The sequence below is a fragment of the Sinohyriopsis cumingii genome, chromosome 17 (genome assembly GCF_028554795.1).
Source record: "Sinohyriopsis cumingii isolate HCF-2022 chromosome 17, ASM2855479v2, whole genome shotgun sequence".
NCBI classification, from domain to species: Eukaryota; Metazoa; Mollusca; class Bivalvia; order Unionida; family Unionidae; genus Sinohyriopsis; species Sinohyriopsis cumingii.
The window spans coordinates 54,534,302-54,556,230 of NC_142977.1; the positions used below are offsets into that span (position 1 = coordinate 54,534,302).

Consider the following 21,929-nt stretch of genomic DNA (forward strand, 5'->3'; position numbering starts at 1 on the left):
AAGGTCCCCTTTAGTCTTTAAAAGGGTTGAATGCAGAGTTTATTAATGGATTTATGTTTGTTTTGTGGGTCTTAGTGGCACTTTTAAGACATTATATGCACTATCATGCCATTGAAATGGGACCTAAATGCCTTTCACAGGGACACGGAGGCAAATGACTGGCTTGCATGGGCATTTATCAAACATGTGACCCTTGGATTACAAGTCCAACACTTTTCCAACTTAACTGAAACAGATCCCATTAATGGATTAAAAAAAGATTTTAAACAAATGTCCAATTCCTAATTAGTTGTTCAGCATATTTCAGTGTATTGTTTGCAGACTGTAAGTAATATTTATTCTTGTTGTACATTACTTTGCTTGCTGTTAGAAACATATTTCAAATATTTTGTGAAGGAATACAATATATACACACTTATAAGTTAGATCCAAGTGTGCTATTAATAGACCAATGGCCTGGAATGTAAAAACTTCACTATTGATTTCACCTAACTTGATTAATTTTTCACTACTTGGAATAATTTTTTACAAGACAATTTGTTTTACATTCTATTCTCTAGATAAATATTTTTTTATCAGAATGCAAATTTTTCTTAAATGTGCTCTGTCCACACCGATTAATAGAGAGTGATGATGTTTGGCACAATGTTTTAGAACAATGAGGAAATGCTAAGGGTCGATTGTCATATTTTCAACATTGTATTCTGAACTCCATCTATACCGATTGATGCTAGCTGATCAAGGGAGGAAGATCATATTTGGTGTGGTGTTCTGGAGGAAAAACTAATGACCACAAAAACTTTGAATCCTGAATGCAGCCACATGATTTCTGGGGAAGGTGGGAGAAGCATGAAAATATTTATAAAGTACAGAGGGAGCTTCCATTGCAATATTTTTCTTTTGTTTAGGTTTTTCCAGTGCCAACTTTGTTAACAAAGTTATAGAGAAAATTGCTTGGCCAGGTGTAACAGGATAGACCTGAATGGATGCTTGGATCAAATTACAACACAACACAATGTGATGGAAGTTTATGAAATGAATTAATAAAAATATGTATATGCAGTGCGACCCTGCCATAATGTGCCCAGCAGTAACACAAATTCGGATATAACGTGGGCATGGCTCCAGAAATTTTGTATGTTCATTCACACATGAAAAAATATTTTTTTGTCCAAGTATGTGAAATATTGTTAAAAAATGTATTATAATTTTTGGGGAAGAAGTGGTGTATGAATTCGAATATAATATGATCATAGCGTGGTTCCTGAAATTTTAAATACATGTACATGTATTTTTCTTGTATCGAGAAATTTTTGAAGTACGAGAAATAGTGTGCAAAACATTTATTATCATTTTGGGGAAGAGTTCGCCTATTAATTCATATGTAATATGATCATGGCATGGTTCCTGAAATTTTAAATATGTGTACATGTATTTTTCTCATACCAAGATGAATTTTTGTTTTAAGTAAGAGAAATAATGTGTAAAATGTTTATTATCATTTTGAGGAAAAGTTTGCTTATGAATTTTAATATACAATCGTGATGTAGCTTCTGAAATTTAACAATGTCATCAGGTTCTTGAAGTGTTATTCCAAAATAAACATTATTGGAAATGTTACTTATTACTGATCCATGTGTAAAGCCAGTAAGTCATCTTTGTGAATGTCTTCATTTAATTCTGTATACAATCGCTACTCAAACAAAAGCCAACGTGTTTCTTCTTTAACTGCAGAACAACCAAGCAGCAGACAATGCGGTGGTTGATTAAAGATTCTCACAATTTAATAAACATAAAAAAACGAAAGCCACAACATTACTGGGCTTGGCGATATTATTAGACGCAATCAGTTGACCAGTAAATAATGTCCGCTTTATTGGCTGGAAATTGAAAGGGTATGAAATTGTACATGCGTTTAGCTTAGAATTTTTTTTTAAAGTGACTCATGGCCATTGTAGGCCTACTGCACACTTAGTTCTCTGGTTTTACATGGGTATGTTGTTTGTTTATGAACTCATTAATCATTTTCTATTTTTTATAAAATATTTTAACATTTTGGAAAAGTAAGTTCACAAACGCAAGTCATTCTCTGCACTTTGCGCAATGATTAGTATAGTGGTTTTCACATGTTTCCATTGATATTCACAAAATCTGAAGTAAAAGTTATGTGCACACTGAAAGCATGTGTTGATTATTAATTATTCTTGCTGTAGTCATTCAAACAAATATGCGTACAAGCATTAATTATTGGAAATTTGCAATGGATAAATGTACATGGAAACGCATATGAGAAAATTTTAGCAGTATGAAATTTGTACAGACACTGTTTTTTATATACCCTGGAACGTAATGAACCGTACACATGCTTCATCTTTTTTAACCTAATTTTGCTGTTAATTTTTCCCATTGAATTCAGACACATAATGATGTGTGACAAAATTATTGAATAGTTTAAATATGTATGCAATGTTCGCAATGGAATTACATATATCATGGATTAATTGCAAGCCCTGATGGTACGATGTCAGACAGCAAGTAAACGGTGTTGATACTTTGTTCATGCTGTATATTAGCCATTGTATTCAGATACAATGATCTGGGACAGAATAATTGAATATTGTAAATCTGTGCAATTTTTCAATGGAATTACATGCATTATGGATGAACTGCATGCCACAATGGCACAGTAGTAAACGGTGTTGATACCCTATTCATCATATACATTAGTCATGAATACACGTATATGTGCCAATGAGTTGTTCTCTGAAAAAAGTAAAATACTGTAAAACCCCGCATTAACGTGACCCCGATATTAACGCAATCCAATTTTTTTGACCCCACTTGTTGCGTTATAGCAGGGTTCCACTGTACTCTACAAATACAGTGTGATTCTTTCACGCTCTAAACACACAACTCATTCGTTTACTTTACAAAAACATTCACAAATGGGAAAACAAAAATGTGATTCATATATTCTCATGTAATGAATATGAGATTCATATAATCTCATGTAATGTTGTTGTTGTTGTAGGGTTTAATGCCATTTTTCAGCACAAGATAGGCTATACATGGCGGCCAGTATTAATGGTGGAGGAAGAACCCAGGAAATCCCCGGAAAGAACCACTGACCCTCGAGAAGCTACTGGCAAGCTTTCTCACATACCCCCATTGGCCGAATCCGAGACTCGAACCTACGCAGGCAGAGGTGAGATGGCAGTGATCCGATACGGAGAGCGCTTTAGACCACTCGGCCACTCTGGGCCCCAATTTCATGTAATAAAAGTAAGATTCATGTAATCTCATTTAATGAAAGTGAGATTCACATAATCTCACATAATGAAAGTTGTTCAGTTGTGCTCAGTTGAAACAACATAATCACTTGAAACAAACATATGACTCGTGACTCAGTCATTTGTACTGACCGTATGATTCACAACCAGCTACAATATACAGGCACACACATACGCACAGACAGCTACAATAAAACCAAACTGGTCATAATAACAGGTATGGAATTAAACTCTGTAGATACATGCTACTAAATTAAATTCTTAATAGCAACTTGTAACAATTCAAAAGTTCAACATTCCGAATACGCTTAGTGTTAAAGTCAACATTTCATGCTACGACATTAAAACTGAATATGCTTCACATATCAAATAAAATAAAAATATAACACTTACCCCTTTGGCTTTAGAACAAAAACGGAGAACGTACACTCCTTGACAAGATCCAAAAGACCAGTTTGTCCATTTGCGAAGAAACTCGCCTTAAATCTACAGGAGAATGAGTATTAAAAAGGGTAAAATACACATTCATACCGTGTTTTTGTGTCTCTCACGGCAAGCGATCTACGGCGAGATACATGCTAGTTCAGTCGCTTACCTAGAAAAACAATTATCCACCCTAGGTAAAGTTGTATGCATGTACGATGAAAATGATCAAATCGTTCTAGGGCAAAACCAAGTTATTTCTTGCCTTATTCTGTGACAGCATGGCTATTGAAATTTAGATGCAGTCTCTATCCATATATAGATGACTTTAATGGTTTTTAATATTGAGTAAGGTTTTGGTGTCTGGGGATTTACCCTTATTGGGACTTGGACTTTTTCAGTGCCATTCTTGTTATCATTGTTATTAGTAGAGCAGGGAGATAAGCGCTGAGAAGACAAAACTGATGACAAATAGTGGCAAACAAATCTCAGCCAAGATTAAAGTCAGAGGACATGAACTGGAAACGGTGAGCCAGTTCAAATATCTTGGTTCCATAATCACTGAAGAGGGATCAAGAGCAGAAATTTTGTCAAGAGCAGCACAAACAATGGCAGCCATGTCAAAGCTAAGACCCATCTGGAGAGACAAGAATATCTGTCTGAAATCTAAAATCAGACTATTGCGAGCTCTAGTCATCTCAGTCTTTTTGTACTCATGTGAGGCATGGACCCTGACAGCAGAATTACAACGAAGAATCCAGTCACTTGAAATGAGATGCTACAGAACCATCCTTGGCATCTCTTACATGGACCACATCACAATTGAAGAAGTGCGTAACACCATCAGGCGTGAAGTAGGCCAATATGAGGACCTCCTCACCACCGTCAAAAAGAGAAAGCTGAAATGGTATGGCCATGTCACTAGAGCCAACAGTCTATCCACAACAGTCCTGCAGGGCAACGTCCAGGGTGGCAGAAGGAGAGGTAGACAGAGAAAAAAGTGGACTGACAACATCACAGAATGGACCAGGAAAAGTTTTGTGGAGACACAGGCATTGGCACATGATCGAGAAAAGTGGAGGGAACTGGTCAGATGTTCAGCAGCACAGTGCCTCAACGACCACACTAGGTCATGAGACTGATGATGATGATGATGAGAGCAGGGTATTGCCAGAGGTGTCATATTGTGGTTCATTCTGATACAGGACAGTGTTATTGTGATGTATATTGCAATATATTTGGAAAATCCAGAAAAAGTATGAGTCAGAGCTTCATAGAACTTCAGTTTATTTTAAATCTCTTAGAGTGAACAGTTAATAGGAAACATATTTACATTTGGTAGAGTCTGAGCTACATGAAAGGTAAGTCCCAGTTCAGTTTGAATCTTGTCAGCTCTGACACATTAATGGCTAGAATTAGATGATTTCAGCGAATTTTGGCAGCCATGTTCTTCATCCTATCCATGAAACTTCACCTCTTGATTAAGTTAAATAATCCACTTCATTTCATTCCCCAAAAATGGCGTGGTTATCAATAATTTCTCTATCTTTCTCGGAGAATTTCAGCAAAATTGTTGGCAGGTTGACAGCTTAATAAACTTTAATAATAAAAATGACAAGCCTACTCATAATTCCTTTTCTCAACAGGTTTTTCAAGCGTTGGACTTGATGCCCTGTACATTGATTCTCAACAAGTTCTGTCAGATGTATTAACAGTGAATGACACCATCAGGTTCAGAGTTTATGAGGTAATTCTAGCTATTTTATCATCTTAAGGGTCTCTAAAACTTTCCCAAAAATTGAAATTTAAATTCAAGTTCTGCTTCCTTAACAATAATCCTTCATATACATGAACTGAAAGTAGAAACATTACTGTGTCTCGGGCATAGTTCAGAGTAGACTCAGGTCCAAAATCAGTGTTGGACTACAATTGCAAGTACTACTGTATATACGCACTTATAAGTCAAGTCCACCTGCAAACTGCACTGACCCAGATCTGCCATTGCATAAATGGCTGATTGATCTTGGTCTCAGAAGTTTGTTCTGAGTAATCAGCAAAACAAACACATATACCTTCATCTGCCAGCTTGTCATGCAGTAGCAGATCAAGGTTTATGTTGTTTTTACTTTTGGACTCATTGTATAAGTGAGTATATATTTTTATGTATTTAGAGACCCTGAGAAATTATTAAATAGGATTACTGCCACAGCTTCTGTGATAGTTTGGTCAGTTAGGTAAAAGAATGCACAGAATGATGGAATAGTCATACTGCTAATGATCTCAAATTAAAACGTTGACTTTAAAAGGACCAAACAGACAAATGAAATTGTGTTATAATCTTGTCCATGCCTGTAATGATTTTAAGTAGGGGTTCTATGTTGTTTCAATATTTATCTACATAAATTCTTTTATTGGAAAAGAACAGAAGATATTCTAGTAGGAAATCACTGTAGTAATTGAAAAAAATGGGATGTAAAAGTTCATGATTGTGGTGATGAAATAACACAATACATCGCTCACTCATTTTAGCCCACCCAGATAACTTGCAAACCCGCTTATAAATCAGGGGTTGGTGGTGAAGCCAGGTGTGGGTCACATTTGTTTTGTTATAAATAAAACTCCCAAAATAGGTCACTATTTCCTGAATGTGAACAAAGTTGTGACCAAAATTGGCTTTTTTAAACCTTAATGTATCACTCTTTGTCCATAAAAAATGGCAATTAGTGACTGAAAATTTGAATGAACATGAAATTTACAGGACGATGTAAATTAACAATATGTTACAGAATATTGATCAGTGAGAATGTTAATAATTAAACAGCATGCAGATCCTGTCTTTTCTAATAGCTAATGGTCAGCCGTGTGTGGAGTCAACTCATTTCAGTTGAGCAGTCAAACATTTTTATATATTATCACATAACTAACATTATGAAAGTACCCAATATTAATCAGTGGCTTATCCAACTCATTTGTAGATGTGATTGAGGATAGGAAGGGAACAGAGAGATAATGTTTATGATGGAGGAGCAGTTTCAATGTTTATATTGAATTTAAAATTCTCGAACTAGCACTCAGAGGTTTGTTCAAGGATGAGCAGAAATTTTGCTATAATTTGCATTGAAGAGTAATAAAAGATCAAGTTTTGATTTTTTTGTTTCTCAAATTATATGTCCATCAGTTTGGTTCTGAATCAACGACACTAGAAAATATCCACATTCATATGCAAAAAACAGTGACCTAATACCCAATGCTTTCGTTTGTACACATGATGTATATTGAAACTTCATGGAGTATTGTTTTTAATGATCTTCCAGAGATTGGATATCTTGAAAATAAAGATAAACTATACAAAAAGCAAACAACTTCATTAGAAAAAAAGCTATTCTTTACAAATATTCACAATGAATGAATTATAAAATGAGTCTTCAACCATTTAACTATCCCCTCCTCTACTGATGTCTGTCCATTTCTTAATTTTTCAGCAGTCCCATGGTAATTTATTTCATACATAAACTGTGGTCTGTATTTTTCCTCTGTTGTGTGTGAAGTATCAAGAGAGAAGTGTGATGGGCATGCTAATAGTAATGACGTCCTATACAGTTCACCCAAGGTGACCCTGAGGGTCCCATGTCTTGGAAAGCTGGAAAAAACACAGAGTCATTGACATTGATTTTGCAAATGTAAAAACAAAATTATCTTGGTGTCACCCAGTATATAGTGTCATTTTACAATGCATGTAGGTGACCACATGGCAGTTTGGTAGCCCAGATTAAATTCAGTAGCCCAAAGAAGACAAAAAAATGTGAAATGGTTAACTTGTGAGCTCTTCCTTTTTATAGTAAAGAATCGTTTATTAATGCTTTCCTTTTCTGACATTTTGTTTGCTTCATATGGAAAAAATCTTAAACAAATCATACATTCATGTAATAACCCAGAGTTGCCTGAATTTAACATGGTTACACAGACCCAGTTTTACTGATGTAATCTTTATTTAGTTAAACATTAACATATGGATAGGATAACTAATTAATTTTCCACAAAACTTAGTTTATATATTAAAAATACATATAATTTGTATAATAGATTGGCATACAAATGACCCATGCTTTCCCTTTGAACAAATGTTTCAGCTTTGAAAAACAGGTGTTTCATGGCAATATTTTTGGCCTCATGCTATGAAACAGGGTGACCGCATGATCTACTCCAGATAACAGTCCCATTCCAAGAGGTCATTTGCTGTTTTGTCAGCATGAAATTAAATGCCATATATCAAAATAAAGCTAAATATTTTGTTGTTTACTATTATGTATAGATTATAGTTTATGAAATTATTAATGCAAATTAAATTAATTCATTTACTATCCAATTTTTTGGGATACATCTTAAAATATTTAGTACTCTATTTTTTATTACCTCACCAGCAGATTGGTTCTATGACTGTAAAATAATTAGTCATCCAGTACCTATAATCTTTTAATTATACAAATTTTGTACAAAATCTGTGAGATTTTAATAGTTACTACATTTTGTTATATCATTCATAATATTTCACATGTATGTATATTTTTTATTATTCTCAGGTGATCATAGGAATCAGCAAAGCATCAATAATTGGCTTACAGCGGAGTTCTGAAGTGGGACTACTGATCCAGATTGTTAATGAGCTTCAGCAAGATGATGTTTTGCTGCAGTTAAATTGTCTGGAATACCTGTCTGATCTTGCCTTGACAGACCATGGGCTGCTTTACCTGGACCAACAGGGAATTGTGGGGACATTAAGTAGAATGATATCTGTATTTGAAAGTGACCCATTGGCAGGAATCTTGATTCCAGGTAAGAATCATGAAGCTTAAAGCTGTCTCATTGTTTTTTATAGACTGTTTGGTTTCAGTAATTAAACTTTATGTCATCTTTTTCAACTTGTAATTTTCTAAGCCTGGTAAAAACATTGGACTACATTCACATTTAAAATATTCTGAAATGATATTTAGCTGTATTGGTTATAAATCAGGGGAACTTATAGAATGCCTGTTATCTTACCTGTCCATTAGCACAAAGTTGTTATCACTGCTCCTCCCAACCTACTTCAAGGGTTGCCATGAAACTTTACACACACATTTATCCCAAGGGTTAGCTATCCTAAATTAAGGTGGTGCTGCTCAGGCATCCAGTATGGATACTCGTATCAAAATGAGGTTTTCACCAGAAGACTTCTTAAGGATGTTCCATTAAAAATACAATAGACCCAGGGAAGGCACTTTTAAAATGCAGTACTCACCCATTGATGCAATTTAGAATTTTCTTATCATTTTAATATGAACTCTGTGAATCAAAGTACTCTGGCATGTATTTTTTTAAAACTTTGGTCCTATGTATGATTTAATGGAACAGCCCTTATGATGTCAGGTTGGTTTTTAGTGAAAATGGTTCTGTATGGACATCCAATATGGCCACTGTAGCAGCCATCTTGAAAATCATATTATGGCTACCAATTCTTAATGGATGGTTATATAAGCATGGGTGATTGACTAGAAGATTTTTTGTATTGTTGGTCCTTAATGTTATATTACCAGTCAGAGGTTCATAATGGCTGCCAGGGAAGCCATCTTGAATGTTGTTATTCCTTGTCCCACTAAATACATATTGAAATGAGGTTTTTGATAAAGGATTTCTTTTAATGTCTAGTTGGTTTTAAATGAAAATGGCAGTGATCTGATGTTTTGTATATCCATCATGGTAGCTGTTTTCTCATTGCTACTCCTGAATGAATGGTCACAACAAGATGAGTTTATCACTAAAAGGCTTTGATTGATATCTTGTTTGCCCTAAATTAGCTAGTCCCAATCAAGCCTTCATAATGGCTGCCCATGTGTCCATTATGGTTATTTGTTTGATTGCTTCTTCCCCTGAACAAAAAGTCATATCAGCATTTGGTTTTCACTTAAAGATTTTTTTATGAAGTCTAGTTGATCATAAATAAAAATGGTGCCACCTGCACCACAGCAACATCTTGAAAATCTTGTTATTGGAAAGTCATATCAGCATGAGGTCATCACTAAAAAGACTTTTTGAAGTAATGTTGGTTCCAAATGAAAATTGTGCCAATATAGCTACCATAGCAGCTTGCTACACCATGGGGTTTCTCTGGAAGTCTAGTTTGTCTTAGATAAAAAATTTACCAATGTGATATACAGTATGGCCATGTCACAGCATCTTAAAAATCTTACCACAACTCAGTTCCACCAGATGTGCCAGTCTGACAGCCATCATGAAAATTTTACTATTGCTTCTCGTAATAAATGGAAACTCATATTGATATGGGGTTTTCACTAATTAAGAGATCTAGTTGGTCCTGAATGAAAATGGTGCCATTCTGACTCGAAATATGACTGTCACGAGGAGGTTATTGGAAATCGCTAATTCGCCTGAATGGCTTGTCATATCAACATCAGGTTTTCACCAAAAGCCTTCTTACTGTGTGCAATTTGTTCTAAAGGAAAATGGTGCTGATCTTGCATGCAATAAGGCTGCCACAATGGCTAATTGTCCAGTCTTGTTACTTAAAAATATCAGAGATGGTTTCAGCACTCTTCAATTAAAAAGAAGAAATTGTCTTATCTGCAAATTCTTTTCTGCCAGTAGAGCATTAATCCCTTTGAGTGACTTTGCTTGTTTATGGTATTATCAGTCTCATATCATAGGAGGTTGCAATAATTGATAAATCTGTGTTTGTTGTGCCTTTGTTTTCTTCATACTAACACATTTTTCTGTGTTTCTTTACATGCACAGAAAAACAGAGATTTCACTTGTTGCTGAAAAAAATGTATTATGGATTTGACAATAAACTAAAGTTTGCAGTACGCATGCTTTAGTTTTAGACTAAACATAATCATTATTTATTCAATGTGTGACTGCTATATCCGGTTATATAAAAGAATAATTGAACTTTGTTATACATTATTGTATCCTCAAATATAATTGTTGAAAGTGTTAAGTGGAATGACTAAAGTTGGTGTTTACTAAGGTTTTGTGTTTTGTACAAATTTTCTAGATAATAGATAAAAACAAGCAGCAAATATGTATTGATCTTGCAGTATTTAGAACCAGTATCTTAAAATCAGTACTGCATTAGAGTCGTCAGTCCTGCAATAGACCCATCTTGTTAGTCTTGCAAAAATTTAGTTCTTAGACTCGTGCCTTGTTAGTCTTGTTAAACTTTAGTCTCTTAACATCAGTAGTGCAACAGATCCATGTCTCGTTAGTCTTGCAGAACTTTAGGTCATAAAATTAGTGCTGCAATAGACCAATATCTCATTAGTCCTGTTACACTTTAGTCTCGTAAAATAAGTCTGTATTAGATTTATATCTTATTAGCAATACTAAACCTGCCAGCCCTAAAGAGACATTCTCAGTAAGTCATTCAAAATTTTTCAATAAGTTGGACCAATTTTCAGTAAGGTGTAAAAACTATTAAGTACTGGCAAAAAGTAAAATTTTAGTAATCAGTACAGTTTATATCCATGTTGTAACTTACAATATATGGCAACTGATGTAACTGGTACGTGGTACTTTTGCACTTTCTAAGAAACGTCTGGTCAAACTCCATTTTGAAGCATTCTCACATCTTCACTGTCATGAATAGTGTTGCTTCCAGGGTATCATAGATGATCTGGATTTTGAGTGATTTTTTTGCAGCAAATGAGAACACCCTCTCACAGCCTGCAATTGAATGAGGAACAATAAGTGTATTCTTTATGATGCTGGACAACAATTTATATTTGAACTGGCCATTAGCATCCTGGAGTTTACTAATAAGATCCCATTGCTTGTCAACTCGTTTAGTGTTTAAGATCTCAGGTAATTCAAAAACTCTGCTTCCAAGTTGTCACACCGTTTGGTTTCTTTGGGTTCCATACGCATAAATCTTGATGGGAAATACATCACACTGCTAAACTCACTCATCATTCTTATTGACACATCAGCAGCTGCACTGTTTCAGAAATTCATTATTCAAGGAAAACCTCTTAACCATGTAATCACAAACAGTTGTGTAATAGTCCGTTACATCTTTATAGAATTGACAACAATATAATCACAAACAGTTGTGTAATAGTCCCTTACATCTTTATAGAATTGACAAAGGCTACTTTTATATAGCTTACTTTCAGCCAAGTATTTTCTTTTTTCTGAATTTACCGTATGTTTTGGGACACAGTTTTTGGGGGGAAATATATTTAAATGCCATGTTAGTTTTCGGATGTTGCTCTGCTAAAACAATTTCTACAATGTATGTTTTTGGACACAATCTAGGAAGATCTGCTGCATTGTTTTAATGTAAAATGCACAGCATATTTGCAGTTAATTTAACTGATACAAAGTTTGTTTCATTTGGTCGCCAATTATTTAATGTGATCATGAACTAATATAATTTAAAATTCTTAATTTTATGTATGTATATATTTATATATATATATGCATGTATGTATGCAGTAAGATTGATAGATAGATAGATAAACATTTTTTTATTAAGCCATACGCAATAAATAGCAATATCAAAGAATGAAAAGAAATATGATTTAATGCTGTAATATATTATTCTGTTTCAAGTAGCTTGTCCATAGTCTTTTTTAGGCGAACGCCCTCAAATTCTGCATCACTTTCATCATCCATATTGTTCAGTTGTTTGTCATTTCTGTCAGCGCATTTTTACTTCCGCTCAGATTGACACTGATGCCATACACCTTGAAAGATTTCATTATCATTATGCGCTTTTCCTTCAATGTGTCCATGGCATTTACAACCCAGTAGAATACAGTCTGTTTGATGGCTGTCTTGTTCCATCCATTGCTGCTTTCATCAGATGATTTTAATGCATTTGTACCATCCCTGATGTATTTTGTCCAGCTGCAGTGGAGGTAGCTCTTGACAGGTTTATTGATGCTCACATCAAGAGGTTGCAACTTGGATGTGCAGCCTTCTGGTATTATTGCTGGCAAAACATTTCTGCACCGCAACTGTTTCTTGACGTCATCAATGAAGTGAGCGCAGAATGAGTCCATAACTAATAGTGATCGCTCTCTTCTGGTGAATAGCAAATAAATTTCTTCAATCCATTGCAGCATTAGCGTTTCATCCATCCATGCTTTCTTTTTAACTGCAATTATGCACCCTTTTGGTGCCTTCAGATCTAGATGTCTCTTTTCCTTGAAAATAATCACTGGGGATAATGCATCACCAGAAACTGCAATGGCTAAAATGACAGTAATGTGTCTCTTCTCCGCTTCAGTTGTGTGAATCAGATTGCTTTTCATTCCTTCTATGTCCACCGTTTTCCCTGGCACAAGATCAAAGTACATCGGTGTCTCGTCCATGTTAATAATAAACTTAAAGTCAAATCCATCCTTCTCACGTCTATCTATCACAAACTTGTGGAACGAAGCAATGTTTTCTTCCAAATCCTTGAGTAAACGTTGGGCAAGAGAGGTCCTGCTTCTGAGCACAAACCCATGTCTTTTCATGAAACTGTCTCTCCAATAATGACTGGCATGGAATTTGCTCTATGGAAATTCTTTTGAGACAAGCTCCTTGGCATATATATATATTCCCTCAACAGTGACTGGATTTTGTAAGTTTCTCTAAGGAACCTATCCTGTGTTTTATGTTCTAAGTCCTTCCTGCTGAGGCAGACTTGAGGATAGTACTAGCCTGACTTCTAGATTTATTACAGTTCAAAGCTTTACTGCATGTACCTGCACTGTCATCATTTCCTTCTTTATTACTAGATACATGTAGAACTTTATCCTTGGAACTAGACACCTTCTCTGACATCCTACTTTTGGCTTTCACTCTTTTTGCCTTTAACCTATTGTTTCTTGACTTCTTTACCAAAATAATGTTTGTAAGGGTTCCCACTGTTCCAACAGTCTCTTTATACCTTCACCAAGAGACAACCATCTTGTTACACAATGCTTCAGTATTTTTCTCTGTTCTTTCCAACAAAGAGTCTGAAGATCTTTCAGTTCCATTTGTCTATTCACACTTTTATCCAGATACATGTTATATATGTCCACTAATAAGTCATCAAAACTAACAGGCAGCACATCAGCCCCCTTTTTAGCTACTAAATGTATCAAATGGCATGAACATCCACTCAGATACACTGAGGGATTCACCATAGTTATATGTACAAATACACCTTTATTGCAACCTGTCATTACTGAAGTATTATCTTATTCAAAGGCAATACAGTTTTTCCAGCTTATGTTTCTCTTTTTCAAATCATCATCCAAAAAATGTGAAAATATTCTCCCCAGTAGAGGCTCCATCACATATTGAAACTGACATAAGTACTTTAGTTACAATCCCGTCTGTGTTATCAAAATGTCTAACAGTAACTGGGTACAGCTTCACAGAATCATTGAGAATCATTGTTACCATCAGATGCTATACTGAAGGGCTGGGAGGAAATATTGTTAACAGTGCCTTCCTGTATTGACTTGCAATGTTGTAATACAACAGCAGTAGTTTTTGTTCCACTACACTGATAACTATTTGCTATTGCCGATTTGGGAAACATGATCTTGAATAGTTTAGAAGCATGGTCAGATGCAGCAATTGCAACATTATGCTCAACCAAAACATTTTTAAAATAAACTTTGGCCTTAACACATTAACCCCTGGAGGTTTTTGCCATTTTTGCCTGAAAATCGAGTAGGAAACACATTTTGAAAGCTATTTCTGAATAGACTCGAAAACACCAAATCCCCGGTCATCTTTCAATAACATACTGCCTAGTTGTGTTAGAAACATCGTTTTTCGTTGGCTATTAGACTCGCGCATGAGCAGAAGACTAAAAGTTGGATTATTTTTTTTTTCTTCCTAAACGGAGCCATTATTTTCATATGGAGACCACTCTTTATTCCAAATGCCCATCTTATCCTACTTTTTGCAAAGGCTCATCTGTCTGCTTGCAGTTGATACCAGTTTGCCTTAGATCTGAGACCAAAAAGTCTCAAATCCGGACACAAAATGGGATTCCGACCACGGGTGAATTTTGCGTAAAAAAAAGTCCGGTCCAAAAGATGAGGTTTTTCTATCTGTATTTTGTAGTGCAACTAGATATTCCAGATTATTTGGTATCATTGTAGAGCTACATCTGTCTACCTTTCTACAATACCATCCACGTTAGTGTATCATGCATGACCGTGACGCTACAGAGCTCGGCAGCAGGCTACTACCTCCAGCCCCGTAAAGTTGTCGCTAGGGGTTAATGTGTTAATGACCTTCAATTCAGTTTCTGGCACTACAGCTCCAAATCCCATAGAGGTCAGGGACTTACAACTTGATTTCATTGCAACATATCCTGTATGTTTTTTGGAATTAATGTGGTGGCAACAGTCATCTTGCCCACTATGGGAAATGTTCAAGTCAACACAACATAATTTTCAATAAATGTAATGGTCACCTTTTTTTTTAACTCTTTTCTAAGCATGACCAAGTATCTGAGTAATCTGCTTTTTACTTTTGCAACCACTGTTTCAGCTTTTTACGAGGCTGGTTGTCCTCTCCACCTTTGATCCATTTTCGTTTGGAAGACATTGTCAGACGACCGAATGACAAAACAAAAAATGCAGATCTAGCTCAGATGTGCGCATCACCTGAACAAAAATAGGCAGGTTTAAAGTATCTGAGGTACCGCTGTATAGTTTGTCTGGTTCCCTACCAAAATCCATTCAGTCTAAGATGAAACTCCAAATCTGAACACATAGTCTAATACGAAAATCCTGATCTGGGATGAACCAGTACAAAAATTATCCAGAAGCAGAAGAAGAAAAAAAAATCATATTTCCATACTTTTTGCTATCATTCTGTAAGTCTGTAATTTTAGTGTTTTTTGATAAGACTTGTGTCAAAATCATAAGAGTTGGTAGGTCTCTAAACTTAAGTCAGATATAAATTAGTGTAAGAAACTTAAGTTTCTGTGCATATTTAAGATTGTTGAATTTGACACATGTTGAACAGCATGATTTCAGGTTATTATGACTAACCAGTGCATGGATATAACAACTGCACCTGAAATTGCAAGGCCAATGCATTTTTCACATGCAGATTTAGAAAAACCTACCTCAACCACTGTAGTATTGTTCCATTTAAGCTGCTTTGAAAGCATATGACTTAAATATGTCAGTAAATTCCTGTTATTTATGCTGTTTTCCATATTTCAGGTTTGATGAAGTTTTTTGGTTGTATTGCCAGAGTTCATCCAAAAGAAGTTTGCAGTCACAACAGAAACTTTGTACAAATTGTCTTCGGTAACTTGTCATCAAAAGACCAATCACTATGCAATGTCGCTATTCAAACTGTGGGACAAATAGGCAGCACCTTGGAAGGAAAACTAGCACTAGAAAAGCTTGGTTGGTAAAATATTGGATTTTTTTCCCTCTCACTTTTAAATGGTGACACATAGGTGTCAGTTTTCACCCACTGGTGGCAGCATCAAAATTGTTAAGGCAACCTGATATTTTTTAACAATGTTACTTAATGTGTGAAGTTTAATATACAATATCATCCTATCATATAGGTTTTCCATCAAGTGTACAGGTTTTTTAACTGCACCACTAACTTCTAGTCTATTACTAATTCCGTAATTTTGTTGTAAACATTTTATTTGCTTTTATGTACAGTTTTTCAATCTCCAAAAGAATCTTTTATTTATTATTACTGAAAAAAGCATGATTGCAAATCACATAGCACATGATTATTTAATGTCAGTCAGCCCAGCAAGGTGATACCAACTTATGTCCACTCTTTTGAAGTACTAGATATTTACATGACAAAGGTCTTGAACTTTTGGGTATGAATGGAATGGAATGACCACATTGACAAATAACAGTCCCATGACCACCCAGCAGAAATTAGCACTAAGAAAATGGCACCATTGTAGTTTGTGATTTGAACATACAAATTCATATTGGAACATATTTTATATCAATAAATCAAAGAATCAATGTCTGCAAGCACCCTTCAGTCAGTAAATCAGTAAATCATATAGAGCATTTCTTTTTGTTAAGAGTTATTGCCCTTTTGTCCTGCAGCTGAATAAAGTGTAAGACAGAAACTTGTGAATGCAACTTGTGTTGCAGTTTTGTTATGGATTGCTGTGAATGTAGAGGTTATCATTTATGGCCATACATCTTCATGCTCACTTTCTTAGAATTGTTGCCTGTTTTGACTTACAGCTGAATGCAGTGTGTGTCAGAATATTGTGCATGCACAACTGTTGTAGTTTGTAGTGGATTGTGATGTCAAACTGAGTATGTATTATGAAAATCAGCAAAAAATATGCATGCTGACCAATTGCTAAATTTTCACACGAGTTATGACCTTTTTTTAAACTATTTACTCTTCATTATTTGTTTTGTCATAAGGTGTTGGAAAAGCAGGGGTATATTTATATGTGCCATTTGCTCACTATTCTTCAAAATTTAGTCAGGAAGGGTCTTGCCTTTTGAAAATAAGTATTTGTACAATGTAATAATTTTAAGATCAATGTGTCTGGATGTTTCACTCAAGAAATCAATTAGTATAAAGGTTTGTGGAATTTCTTTGATGCTAAAATAGCTACAGTGCAACCCAGTCATAAAGCGAATTCAGATATAACGCGGTCTTGGCGTGGCTCCCAAAATTTCATATATTCATTCGCACATGAATAAATATTTTTTGTTCAAAGTACATGAAATAGTGTATAAAAAATGTATTATCATTATGGGGAAAAGATTGCGTATGAATTCAAATTTAATATGATCATGGCATGGTTCCTGAAATTTTAAATACATGTATCTGTATTTGCCTCGTACCAGGAAAACATTATTTTTTTAAAGTATGTTAAATAGTGTGTAAAATATTTATTATCATTTTGGGGAAGAGTTCGCGTATCAATTTTAATATAATACAATCGGGGCGTAGCTTCTGAAATTTAACAATATCACCAGGTTCTTGAAGTGTTATGACAAAATAAACATTATCGGAAATGTTACTTATTACTGATCCACGAGCAAAGCCAGTAAGCTGGAAATTGAAAGGGTATGAAATTTTACATGCATTCTTCTTTAAATTCTCGTGACCATTGCAGGCCTACTGCACTTAGTTCGCGGGTTTTACATGTGTATGGGGTTTACTTATGAACTCGTTACTAATTTCCTATATTTTTAATAAAATTATTTTCTGTTATGGAAAAGCATATTTACAAATGCAATTCATTCTCTGCACTTTGCACACAAAAAAATTATCATTTGTTGAAGAGATCGTGTATGAATTCGAATATAATATGATCGTGGCTTGGCTTCTGAAATTTAACAATTTCACCAGGTTCTTTAAGTCTTATTCCAAAATAAACATTATCGTAAATGTTACTTGTTACTGATCCATGAGTAATGCCATTAAGTCATTTTTGTGATTGTCTTCAATTAATTCTGTATACAATTGTTGCTCAAATAATAGCCGACGTGTGTTTGTTCTTCAACTGCATACACAACCAAGCCCCAAACTATGCGGTAGTTGATAAAAGATTCTCACAGTTTTATAACATCAAAAAACAAAAGCCGCCAACATGTTTGTTATTAAACGCAATCAGTTGACAGTAAATAATTTCTGCTTTATTAGCTGGAAATTGAAAGGGTATGAAATTTTACATGCGTTTAGCTTAGAAAAATTTATAAAAGTGACTCGTGACAATTGCAGGGCTACTGCACACTTAGTTCTCGGGTTTTACATGGGTATGGTGTTTGTTTATGAACTCGTTATTAATTTCCTATTTTTTTACAAAAATATTTTACCATTATGGAAAAGCAAGTCATTGTCTGCACTTTGCGCAATGATTAGTATAGTAGTTTTCACATGTTTCTTTCAATATTCACAAAATCTGATGTAAAAGTTATATGTACGTTGAAAGCATGTGTTGATTGGTAATTATTCTTGCTGTAGTCATTCAAATGAATAGTCATACAGGCATTAATTATTGGAAATTTGCAATGGCAGTACACGGAAACGCATATGAGAAAATGTTTACAATATGAAATTTGTACAGACACCATTCATAGACCCTGGAACATAATGAACCGTACACATGCTTAGTATTTCTTAAACTAATTTTGCTGTTAATTTTTCCCATTGAATTCAGACACATAATGATGTGTGACAAAATTATTGAATTGTTTAAATATGTATGCAATGTTTGCAATGGAATTAAATATATTAAGGATTAATTTCAAGCCCCAACAGTACGATATCAGATGGCAAGTAAACTGTGATGACACTCTCTTCATTTTGTATGTTAAACATTGAATTCAGACACAATGATCTGGGAAAAATTTATTGAATTTTGTAAATCTGTGTGCAATTTTTCAATGGAATTACATGCATTATAGATGAAATGAATGCCACGACGGCATGATAGTAAATGGTGTTGATACCCTGTACATTAGACATTAATGCACATATATGTGCCAATGAGTTGTTTTCTGAAAAAAGTAAAATACTGTAAAACCTCGCATTAATGCTACCCCGAAAATAACGCGATCCAATTTGTTGGACCCCAGTTATCGCATTTTCAGGGACTGGTGCAAGTGAGCGGGGTTCCACTGTAATATAAAAAGGGGAGAATATTCTTAAGGGTGTAATGTTGTATTGGCCTTTAAGTTTTATTTACTGTGCGATTTGGCAAATAAGTTTACAGATAGATAAACTCGGGACAAAACTTTATCTTACATGCCTGAAGTTAGTATAGTCATATTCGAGAAACTTATCATAATGCCATTAACAGATAGGCCTACATTTCACTGGAACCTTATTTGCAAGGAGGATAATTATTTGTCCTATTGCAGTTGCAGCAAAATAAAGCAATTTTGCAATCTCATACTTAATAGGTTGGGGCAGTTAGGCCTTTTATGACCAAGGGCTGCTCAGAATTGAAGGTTCAAGGTGTTGAAAGGCACTTATTTTAGCTAAATCTGGTTGGTGCAAATAACTGAGACAGATCTAAGTGATTTATGTTGAATTCAAAATTGATATGCAGTTGAGTCTTTAGACATTTGTCTGTCAAACACATACACATCAGAACACTTCATTCTAGAATAGCCTTTAGAGTCCAGCTTATCATAACAAGCTTTACTTAACAATTCCATGTTTGATTGTCTCTAATGTGAAATGTTTATACAATTGTATCTCCCTTATACATTTTTGTCTCCCTTATCCAGCCAATTTTTTTTACCCTACTTATAATAGGTAATGAGATGTTGCAAATTTCAGAATGATTATTACAACAATGTATTGTCAGCTTTTTTAGATTTTCTGTAGATGTACTGTGTTCAGGTTTTGTTTCAAAGAAATTCAGATTCAGTACCATACCTATGATAGTGTGGTTCAAAGGCTCAAAACCCGTTACTGTTCCTAGCATTTCATAGAAAAATGGGCACAATAAATTGGACTTGTATGTCTGTCCTTTTTTGTATCATTTCTATCTGCCCCACTTTGATTTCACCATGTTAAATCTCTATTCGTCATTGTTGGATTTCAAACCAATATTGTACGCAGCTTGAAATTGACAAGACCTTGCCTGTCTTGTAAGCATTATACTTAATTATTAGCAGAGTTATAACTCCTGACTGTAGGACTTTGCCACTTTCCTTAATGCATTGACAAGTTATAGTCCCTAACTGTAGGACCTACCCACTTTATTTCATGCAGTAACCATCTTAATTACTACTAGATTTTAACCAATTGTGTGTGCTGCAATATTTTGACAGTCAATAAATAGCATAAAATTATCTCCAGGAAATGTTTATATTTTCTCTTAGCAAGAAGAAAAGAGTTCCAAAAAGAGACAGTAAAATAAACTTAGTGAAAAGAAAGGTCCATAAAATAATCTTTTTTATGTAAATCCTAGGTCCCATCATGGATGTTGGAGTTATGTGTTTGGGCAAACTGCTGAGAGACTTACAACCTGACCTGAAGATAAAAGTTCTACAGTGTCTGTCCAGTTTACTTGAACTCAAGGTAAAAATTCAGTAGACATGTCTTGAAATTTGTAAAGCTTTTTGGGCTGAAAGCTCTCCGACATGTAAATTATTCTTCCAAATTGCTTACCTCATATTTCATTTCATAGCCCTTTGTTTGATGATACTTACAAACTATTGATATACAGAATTCTTTCAGTTTTATATCCCAACACTTATACCATATGCAGGAGAGGTCTCATCCTTGACATGGGTCAAAGGTCAGATGTACAAAAAAATTCAGTTACAATTATGACACGTTTTTTCAAGTCCACATCAGTGGGAAGCAAGATATAGCAGTAACTTTTTTGACCATGGCAGAGATGCCAGTGGTTTAAGGTTTGGATATAGCTTTTCATGTGATATAATTCTTGAACTCATGTTAGATTCTTACTTGAGATGAATCATAAATACAACTAGGACAATTCAGTCTTAGAAAATTTGCTTTACGGTTTTATTTGCAGTTCTTTCATTTCCTTCAGATACATTTCCTGATAAAATTATATAAGTTCTACTACCTCTTAAATCCAGCCCTGCCAAAGATCAAAACTCGTCTTTTCTGTCTATGTTATATAAAGGGTAACAGCTTTTTCCATTACTTCCCCTTGTCTCTACACTGCTACATTGTAATAGAATATGTTGAAATTCATGTTCACACACACTATTTATTTATCATCCCTGGTATAGTGGGTGTCTGGCATTCTTAACACAGTTCAATATGAATTCCTTTTGGGTTTTTCGTTTTTCTTTTTGTTCAATGTCTTTTAAGAATTAATTAAGTATGCTTAATGCAAGTATTCAAAACAAGTGAGATATCTCATGAATCAAATCTCACATGTAGAAAGTATACATTGTCAGCTATGTGCAGCTTGTGTGCCAGCTGGAGAATATGTGGTTGACAGTTCTAATGAAAACTACAAGGAATGGAGTGAGAATGAAAATCAAAGGATCGAGAGTACTAATGTTTTTAATAGTCAACATGTACCGAGTCTTTGGCCAGCCTGGTTAGGGATGCCATTACATGAGGAGGAGCGGGGCAGAGGAAGCAGTGACTTCTCAACTATCTACACTGTCCATGGAGGTAGAGGTGTGTTGTTTGGTAAAACAAGCAACTACAGAAATAATTAATTCTGACCAGTATCTCCTGTTCCTTTAGTTCTGGCCA

The 21,929-nt window shown here is 34.8% G+C and overlaps 1 protein-coding gene across 1 annotated transcript in view; it reads left to right on the forward strand.

Moving 5' to 3' along the window:
- LOC149778778 (26S proteasome non-ATPase regulatory subunit 5-like) overlaps nt 1-21,929 on the forward strand; it is a 33,387-nt gene that overhangs the window by 7,259 nt on the left and 4,199 nt on the right. Inside the window, exons 4-7 of the mRNA XM_089939541.1 lie at nt 5,360-5,460; nt 8,294-8,546; nt 15,938-16,126; nt 20,656-20,765. Of these exons, the coding sequence (XP_089795667.1) occupies nt 5,360-5,460; nt 8,294-8,546; nt 15,938-16,126; nt 20,656-20,765 (653 nt within the window). The remainder of the gene's footprint in view (nt 1-5,359; nt 5,461-8,293; nt 8,547-15,937; nt 16,127-20,655; nt 20,766-21,929) is intronic.